A 9035-nucleotide genomic window follows, 5' to 3' on the forward strand; every position below is an offset into this window, starting at 1 on the left:
CCGGGCGGGAGTGAGACGGCTGAGTCTATATAAGATGCAGCAGCGGCGCTCCGAGCTCAGTTGCGTGATTGTTGTGTGTGTGTGCAAGTGCAGAATGTTCACGTCCAGGTACAACAGTGAGCTGCGCACCTGGAGCGGCCGCCACCTGGCGCCCTTCCATCACGAGAGCGTCTCGCTGGGGCGCGCGCTCTACTACGCGCTGTCCTACAGCCGCAATCGCGTGGCCCAGATCAGCGACGACTCCGGCTTGCGGGTCACGGACGGCGAGCTGTGCGACCAGATGCTCGCCATCGCCGGCAACCTGCGTGCCCGCGGCGCCACACGTCAGCAGCTGATTGCCGTGGTGGCGAAGAACAGTCACCTGATCGCGCCCACAGTCTTCGCCGCGTTCTACCTCGCCATTCCCGTGAACACACTCGATCCCAACTACTCAGTCGACGAGATCGTGCACATGTTCGCACAGACGCGGCCCAGCATCGTTTTCTGCGATCACGACAATCACGCCACCGTGCAGAAAGCCGTGATCAAGATGGCCAGCGGCGCCAGGATCATCACTTTCGGCCCCAGAATCGCCGGAGTGGACAACATTGAGGATTATGTTGTGCAGAACAACAAAGAGGATCCAGCAAAGTGAGTTCAAAGTGCCAAAAACAAACACTATTCAAGCGGGATTCCACACTTTTTGCCATTATTATTTACCAATGAACCTATATTTGGAATATTCTCAATTCACGAGAAGAAATTCGTAGTGGTAAAACTGGCTGTTGCCTTATTACAGCATCAATCACTGAAGCAAGGTCAGTGGAACTTATATAAATGGTCACAATCATGCTAATCAGAGAGAATTCAGCACCAAAGCAAATTATCTACGTAGTAAACAGTAATTTGTCTTTTTAAATATGATGCTAATGAATGAGAAAAGATAGATTGAATTGTATAGAGTTTGTATAAAAATTTCGTAGGTTAGTTTGCGTGTTGCGTGATGAAAACACTTGAGTAAACGTGGTTGAAAGTGAACGTGAAATGAGAATCTTATAGCATGGCTTATCATTTTTTCGATAATTACTTTGAACCACAAGAGAAACATTAAATGATTAAGGTTCTTATTTTATCACATGATATTCAAAATATTTAATTAATGATAACTCAAAAGAATATTTGCAATATCATCTGAAGATGCTGAGTAAACCATGATAAGTAGATTCATACATCCATAAGGGGGAGATTAAACCAGATCCACAAGATTAAAATAAATTATGCAATTTGGTCATAAATTTATTTAAAATGAAGTTCAAAGGCTATTTTTTTAATTCACTCGCTTCCGTATATTTGAATGAGAATTTACTGGGAGAGAAAACTATTTTCAATTCATAAAATATTATGCATAAGAGCAATTTTGGCATTATCATGCAGGAAATTATGGTATTTTCAATTTCAATGTTGAGAAAATTAATTCTGTGTTACCTTAACCAGTAGTTTATATCCACAAATCATGGTTAAGCCACTTAACTGGCTGAAATTCTCTGACTTCTTCCTGTGCTTCAGCATAGAGGATGTCGACGCAGAGACCTGCGCCCTGATCCTCTGCTCGTCCGGAACGACGGGCATGTCGAAGGGCGTGAGCCTGACGCACCAGCATCTGCTGTATCTCTTCTCCTACCAAGTCCTGTTCGACTTCCATGACGACGCCAGGATGCTGTGCTTCAGCTCACTGTACTGGCTCTCGGGCATCGCGCACCTCCTGCTCACGACCTTCCTGGGAATCACGCGCATCATCACGCCGGCCACGTTCAGTGTCGACCTCTTCCTGAACATCATCGAGAAGTACCAAGCGACGCACGTGCTCTCCACGCCAGTGCAGCTCGCGGGCGTGCTGGAGAGCCCACGCCTCACGCGCACGACGCTGGCGTCCGTGCGTGAGTACATTGTGGGCGGTAGCGTCGTGCCGAAGGACAAGTGGGAGCGCATCCAGACCTTTGTGCCCAACGGCTTCGTCCTGATCGTCTACGGCATGAGCGAAGTGGGATTCGCCACGCGGCAGGTGTACAGGACCAACAAGTATTGCGTCGGGAAGCTGGCGCCGGATCTGCAGCTGAGAATCGTGGACGAGAACGGTCAGAATTGTCTGCCAGGCGAAACGGGCGAGATCTGCTTCAAGCCCAGGTTCAGATTCTTGGTGAGTGGCTGGAATTCTCTGGTTGTTGAGAAAGTAATTGATTGGAAATGCTATTTAGAAATTATTCGTGCCAATCGACGTGAAAGGGTTAATTGTGAACTTTTTGACCAGCAGTCATAAGGAAAAACTTCCCAAAATACTATAACTCATATATTTGTCCTTATTTACAAAAACCACGCTTTAAACTGAGAGTTCAGCAGTCAGAGAGATCACATTGGGAGGAAAAGGAGTCTCCGCAGCCACTGATTTCACCTCCTCTTGCAGGGCTACTACGGCAATGCCGCGGCCACGCGCGATATGATCGACGACGCCGGCTGGGTGCACACGGGCGACATCGGGCGCATGGACGAGGACGGGGATCTGCACATCGTGGACCGCCAGAAAGAGATCCTCAAGTACTGCAACCACCACGTGTCGCCCTCCGAGGTCGAGCAGGTGATCTTTGGTCACGCAGAGGTGGCGTACGCGTGCGTCGTGGGCATCCCCGATCCCGTCTGCAGCGATCTGCCGGCGGCCGTGGTGGTGCGCAAGGAGGGCGCCGTCGTAACGGAGGAGGACATCGCGCGCCTCGTGGCGTCGCGACTATCTGATCCGAAACACCTGCGCGGCGGCGTGTACTTCGTCGACAGCCTGCCACTCACGCCGTCCGGCAAGGTGATCAAGGGGAGGGTGAAGCAGATGGCACTGGAGCTCTTCCGGGCGCGACATCACTGATCCGCCGCCTTGCGTTTCACGCCACTCGCGCCGGCGGGCCTCTTATCGTTCGCATCCCACAGGCTGCCGCGCACGAATCTCCCCGCCACGCCCACGTTCACGCGCGGCATCAGCGTCTTCTTGTCGTGAATCTGCTTCTGGCGCACCATCGCCTCACGCACGCGCGCCAGCTCGTGCTTCACGGTGTGCTGGAAGTCAAGAATACATGCTTTAAGTTTCACTTGAAATGTCTTTGGCTATTATTTTATTTTAACTGTGGTGAATAAATGAGAAAAACTTTCCAAGCTGTCCTGAATTCATGACGTCAGGTCACTCAAATCACAAACGACATAAAAGTATGTTTCTTCTCTAAATTTCAGTGGAAAATGCACTTTATTTCCACTCACCTCGCTCACGTCCGTGCCCTGAAGCTTCAGGTGGATGAAGTACAAGGAATTTAGGGCGTACGAGAGGAAAATGTCCATTTTCACGCTGTCTTCCTGCGCCATTCCTTCATCTTTCACATTCAATGCTTTTTCCACCGCCGCGTCGACTTCCTCGAGCGCCTTGTCCAAGTTCAGCATCTTCTGCACGAAGATCTTGTCGTTTTTCAGCTCTCCAAAGTCCATTTTTCACGATTTTCCCAAAATTAGCGTCAGAGAAAAAGTGTAAACAAACCACACGTGCACTTGACAGTTTCTATTTTGACATTTTACACCATTCGCGCTGTTGCCAAATTTACATTCAAATTCACTCTAAATCGAAAAAAAACTACTCAAAAGTCTGAAACTCGTCCCTTCCGCTCCCAATCACCATAACGGGTCGGTTCTGGTCCTCTTGGTCCTCCGATTTCCCCAGTCTCAGGATTTGTGTTGTTGGGGAAAGGCGGGAAATCCTTATTCACTACTGTGGTCTCATTTCCCTGCTCGAGGCTCTCAATTGGAGTCTTTTCCCTCAGTTTCTTCCTCAACTCATCCAAACGAGGTGTGTCCTTTTTCCTGGAAGGCTCGCCATCGCCTCCAGAGTCCTTTGAGTCCGTGGAGTGGAGCAATTTCTGAGATTTTCCAAGAGGACCTGAAAAATGAATTTTATTCAATGTTTGCCAGCTGTGAAATAATGTCATGACTTGGAAGTGACTTACTGTAATTTATCAGATTACTTGCCAGGATTCTCGTGGGTTGAACAGCCGTAAATACAATTTTATTCATCGTGCAAGAAGAAGTAAACAAGACTCGCAAATTCAAGCAAAACTCTGAAGGAAAACAGCTGACGAACAATTGTTAGGTTTTCTCTCGAATGCAATGCATTTTTGTTAGATGGCGCTGACCAGAAGAAATTCCCGCGAAAACAGGAATTTTCAAATTTTTGAAATAATCTGCAACTAATCTTAAATAGAAATATTCTCTGAAGAAAACAATAAGAAAGACTGGGAGTAAAAGATGCACACAGTCTTGAGGAGTCTTTTCATTTAATATTCTCAACTGTCTTGCGAGTGTCATTGCGAGGTTAAGCAATTCTTCGCATCGATTCGATAAATGCTAATTTGCCACAGAGTGACTCAATTTATGAAAATCGAATTACACTCATACTTTCATTTGGCGCAGGAATTGGTGCGCGCCACTGGCGAGAATGGGGGCGAAAGAGAAGGAGAGGAAGACAATTATTGTAAACAATAGTGACTTCTTTTCGCAGTTTGCAGCCAGAAATGAGTGATTGCAAGGGGCAAACGACTTCCAAACTCAAGACTCTTGTCTGGAGTATTTGACTCAATTTCCTTTTCGTGTGTTCTTGGTTCGAATTGACAAATCGCTACGATCCAACAATACAGTTCACTGAATCACTGCTACAGGCGCTAAGGCTAAAGATATGATTTGTCTTGTGATTTGTTGAAACTTTCCTCAGCGTATCCGACAAATTAGAATAGGATATTTCAAAATTCAGAGAAGTGTTTTCAAAAAGTTGTTGCACTAGAAATATCTCAGAATTCAAATTGCGTTTGGCGACACACGCATTCTTATCACGGCGATATCGCGACACTCGCCACTGATCAGCCCCTCCGATCCATCGTGAATGCTCAATTGTGTGCGACAGCGACTCAGAGGCAATTGGCGTGTTTTTGCGGGAAGAAGAAAAGAAGCGGCTCCCGGACAGAGTCGGAAGCGCGTCCGGAAGCGCTGATCTCGTCCCCAGCAGCGATCGTGAGTGCAGAAAGTGGTCCAGTGCTGTGCGCCGGCTGGCGAGGACGTGAATGGCGATACTAATTGTCGGGCCATGACCTATAATTGCGGCCACTAATTGGGGAGTGGGCGACGCGTCGGATGCATAATAAATACCATAATTATGCATCAAACCTGGGCGTCTGTCGGGGTGAAACTGCGGTGCAGTGATTGCATCTTCCGCCCCCTCTACGGCCTCACTTAATTATTGGATTAATTTCAATCTGGGCGTCGATGGCACGTTTTGTGCGCACGGTTTGTCCTCGACACGCTGCCAAATGGTGCTAATTTCCAGTGCGAATGTGCAAAAATGTGCAATAACTCGTGAAAATGGTGTCAATCTTAGTTCAAGTGACGTGATAAATTAAGTTCTCTCATTTTTTCTATGACACTTTCTGAGATTTGTGGCTTTTCTGACCAATTTTATTACGTGATAAATACAATTATTTCCTGAAAAACTCAAAATGAAATTTTCTGTTAGTGACAGTTTAAATTTGAATTGGCAAATAAAAATGCATATAAAGTGGTCTAAAAACTGTAAAATTCATAATATTTTTCATTGAATTTGAGCGCAAAACAAGTGATTTTCCGAAGAGACCGATAAATATGCATTTCCATAGTGCTCAGTTGAGTGTAACAGGCCATCTCTCAGCTCTGCATCTTCGTGGGTGATGCTTTGGCTCTAAAACTGGAATTATTCCATGTGAGTATTGATGGTTTTTTGCCACCACACAACTCTGTCGCCCCCAAACATGAAATTGTACCCAATATCGACAATAGAATTTACAACTTTGTCGCATTTGTAATTCATTTTTCATGGTTCACTTCGCAGCAATTCATCGGGAAGATCACACGAATCCACACATGAAATTCATGTTTGGCATTCGATGGAGGGAAAATATTGAATTTTTATGTCCCATATTTTACTGCCTCTGAAGGATGAAGACCTCAATTGTTGTGAGTCGCTTCGTGCATATTTTCCCTGCCTGAAGCAGAGGAAAAATTCACAGTGTGCCATTGAAAATTCCTGCAATGAAGCATCTTCCGACAATTCCAATGCAAAATGCTGCTCAAGACCATTTTGCACCCTTTTGACGTTGTTCCGCCCTTCGGCAGCGGCGTAGGAATTTTATGTGCGGTGTAGGATATTCAAATCCTCCCTATGCAAGTTGTCTTCCTTTGAGAACTGCGCCACTGCCATTCTTCCTGTTTGCCAGGCTTGGAAGCGCCATAAAAGTCGAGTGGCTTTAGAAATATTGGAGAATTTATACAAAATACAAGGCAGTGCATTTTGCAGCATGCCAAATTGATCTCAATTTAGCCTCCTTGCCCGATTCTGTCCCTAAAGCTACACAAAGCTTCCTCGGTGAGCTTTCCATGATTGAGTTTGTGCGATGGAGAGAGAGAGAAAATCCCCGCACATCCATTTAGGGCCGGAGAAGACGAGACGCAAGTTGGGGGGCGAAATGGGAGCAAACTTTTGAAGTCACGTCTTGAGTGAGAAAACTAAAAACTCCACAAAATCTTATTCCTCCACGGAATAGATAGATATGAATAATTCCGAGCTCGTATGTGAAGCCCCAAAGGAAGGTTTAACTCTGTTATGCGGCCTGGGCGAATCCCATTCTTGAGCCACACACTCGCATGCCGAGTTCAGCGACCCAATTTTGACTTAATAAAATCTCACTTTATTGTGCGACTGGAGGGGCTAATAAATGACAACAAGGTGAATTCGTAACACCGCATGTCCGCACCCATGCATTATTCAGTGAGGTCGAATTCAAATTGCCGCCTAAATTTAACACTCACAGCCCGATTGGGTTTATCGATGGAGTCTTGCCGGACACTTTTTCTGCCTCCCAAGCAAAGGAAGATTCACAAATACACACAACAATTGCCATGTTTATGCATCACAGCAATTAATCACCCAACTAGAAGTTCAGGGTGGAAAATTAAACATTTAATTAATAATTTTACGAGGCATTTTTGCCAATTTTATCACCATATCAGGCCATGTGTTGTCATTATTCATTGCAATGCTAAAGTGACTGTAAATAAATCTGTTCCAATTTCAGATGCATAAAATATTAACTATTGATTGTGTTTTTTTATTTCAATAAAAATCAAGGGGTTAATATATTGCTAAATTTCATAAATCCGTCTACAATATGAAAATAATTACACTTTCCCTTCATTTTCAAAAAATAACAGGGAAATGTTCATTTAAACTAAGATGAATTTCTTTAATTCACAGAAAACTCACGGATTTTCTTAATATTTTGGAATTTGCGTACTCAAGAATTATTTTCGCCATTCGAGAAGACTTGACAAGGGTGAAGTTATCAGCCTCTGGCAAGTCTGGCAGAAATATAGTTAATTTTTCTGTCTCTCTATCGGCAATAAAAATAAAGAGAAAGTTTTCATCCCGAACGTGTGGGCGAGGAAGTTTTCCTGTGATTTCGGGGGACCTTTTCGTCCTCTGAATATGAGAATTATGACTGCATCAATGTGTGCCTGAATGGCACCCCAATAACTCGCTCGAGGAGGCAAAGTTGTGGCGTCGTGTGGCGGAGGAGATGTAAAATATTATTTTAATTTTTAATACACCCCATCAATTGAATGTGGGGCAGGCGGAGCCATTAATCACCAGGGAATAATATTTAGAATGGGCGAAACGCACTGTGGATGACACAGAATGCAATTTTCATCCATGAAAAATATCGCCCGTGGCCTCTCGATAAATTATGGGTAATTGTGACCTCCCCCAGTTAGTGTCACTGGCGAGATTGCCGCCCAAGTGGTCCCGGCGGGATGCTGGGGTGGGACTTTTTAAATTAATCACACGAGATGGGGCGAAAAAATGTGAAATTATGGGCTTTTTCCGCGCAGCTCCCACACTTCAATTTCCTCCCCCCTTTTTGTCCACGGCATTTTCTCAATTTCCTCCCCGGAAAAGCTCGATAGTTTCCCTCCCCCCGAAAGCTCTTGTCGTGGTTTCAAAAGAGAGCACACACACACACGACTTTGGGCGAAGAACTCTAATACGATATTCTGGAAGAGGAGCCGCAGTTTCACTCCAGAATTGATGATGCCTTTAATCAAATTCCCCTCCTCAGCAGCTCCACGGCTTTTCCCATCATAATTACACAACACGTGGAGCTCAAAGATGCGGGGGTGGATTTGATTTGAGGGAAGGCAGAGCACCAGAGATTAATTAGTTGATGGCTGCTGAAATATGCAAAATTGTTAGTGTATCGGAGGGTCTTTGTTGTCTTTTAATTTTCCGCCACGAATTTGCCGCAGGGAAATTTCTGAAAAAGTGAGAAAAAGCCGAAGAGTAATTAAGGCTTTTTTCTATGCAACTTTGCAGGCATTTTCTCCAGTTGACACTTCCTGGTGAAACTCTCTAGCAATTTTTTTTTTTGTTCAGAAATTCAACCGCATGTTCAGTTCTTTCTTACAAATTCATTAGCTCTTGTGCGGCGTCTTGTTCTGTCTGTCATTCAGAGCGGTTTTCCATGCTGGCATTTGCACACCCCTCGCGTCGTGCAGCGCTGTATTTCTGGTCTAAGTTCTAAGCCAAAAATAGCATGGCGCACAGCATTCGTCAAAGTCAGGGAAAAATTTATAAACTTCCGCATTAAATGCTCCAGTAAACGCAAAAATATCTCCTGAGTGTGGAGGAAAAAGTCCCATCAATATGTTCTGGCTGGGTTTTTCGTGAGGGAAATACGTAAAATATTTCAATGATTTTTCATCCCAGATTGTCAGTCATTCCATTCACACCACTCTTATAATGCAGAGCTGTGTGGAAAAAGTCTCTGTCATTGAACAAGTGAGATGAATTGCAAGTAAATATTCATGAACCTTGAGCTGATTAAAGTCTTAGAGTACAGTTGAGTTGAAATTCTTGTATGATAATTTGTAATAGTGTGAGAGGGAAAATGGGA

General features: G+C 44.9%; 3 protein-coding genes across 3 annotated transcripts; 1 reads left to right on the forward strand and 2 right to left on the reverse strand.

Annotated features, from left to right (window-relative positions):
- LOC132262588 (uncharacterized) lies at nt 1-3174 on the forward strand. Its single transcript, XM_059761899.1, has 3 exons — nt 1-630; nt 1546-2176; nt 2441-3174. The coding sequence occupies exons 1-3, from the start codon at nt 35-37 to the stop codon at nt 2888-2890; spliced, it is 1677 nt and encodes a 558-aa protein (XP_059617882.1). The 5' UTR covers nt 1-34; the 3' UTR covers nt 2891-3174.
- On the reverse strand, nt 2884-3566 carry LOC132262589 (nuclear nucleic acid-binding protein C1D). The gene is made up of 2 exons (XM_059761900.1): nt 3277-3566; nt 2884-3078 (listed from the first exon to the last, which is right to left on the reverse strand). The coding sequence occupies exons 1-2, from the start codon at nt 3496-3498 to the stop codon at nt 2884-2886; spliced, it is 417 nt and encodes a 138-aa protein (XP_059617883.1). The 5' UTR covers nt 3499-3566.
- Nucleotides 3554-4135, reverse strand: LOC132262590 (succinate dehydrogenase assembly factor 4, mitochondrial-like). Its single transcript, XM_059761901.1, has 2 exons — nt 4011-4135; nt 3554-3943 (listed from the first exon to the last, which is right to left on the reverse strand). The coding sequence occupies exons 1-2, from the start codon at nt 4075-4077 to the stop codon at nt 3645-3647; spliced, it is 366 nt and encodes a 121-aa protein (XP_059617884.1). The 5' UTR covers nt 4078-4135; the 3' UTR covers nt 3554-3644.
- Nucleotides 4136-9035: the final 4900 nt, after the last annotated feature.

The sequence above is a fragment of the Phlebotomus argentipes genome, unplaced genomic scaffold, assembly GCF_947086385.1.
Source record: "Phlebotomus argentipes unplaced genomic scaffold, Phlebotomus argentipes genome assembly contig_15, whole genome shotgun sequence".
NCBI lineage: Eukaryota > Metazoa > Arthropoda > Insecta > Diptera > Psychodidae > Phlebotomus > Phlebotomus argentipes.

Coding starts and splice junctions, on each gene's coding strand:
- LOC132262588 (XM_059761899.1), top strand. CDS start 35: ATGCAGCAGCGGCGCTCCGAGCTCAGTTGCGTGATTGTTGTGTGTGTG. Junction 631..1,545: donor AACAAAGAGGATCCAGCAAA/GTGAGTTCAAAG, acceptor CCTGTGCTTCAG/CATAGAGGATGTCGACGCAG. Junction 2,177..2,440: donor AGCCCAGGTTCAGATTCTTG/GTGAGTGGCTGG, acceptor CTCCTCTTGCAG/GGCTACTACGGCAATGCCGC.
- LOC132262589 (XM_059761900.1), bottom strand. CDS start 3,498: ATGGACTTTGGAGAGCTGAAAAACGACAAGATCTTCGTGCAGAAGATG. Junction 3,079..3,276: donor AGGGCACGGACGTGAGCGAG/GTGAGTGGAAAT, acceptor CTTGACTTCCAG/CACACCGTGAAGCACGAGCT.
- LOC132262590 (XM_059761901.1), bottom strand. CDS start 4,077: ATGAATAAAATTGTATTTACGGCTGTTCAACCCACGAGAATCCTGGCA. Junction 3,944..4,010: donor AAGTAATCTGATAAATTACA/GTAAGTCACTTC, acceptor TTCATTTTTCAG/GTCCTCTTGGAAAATCTCAG.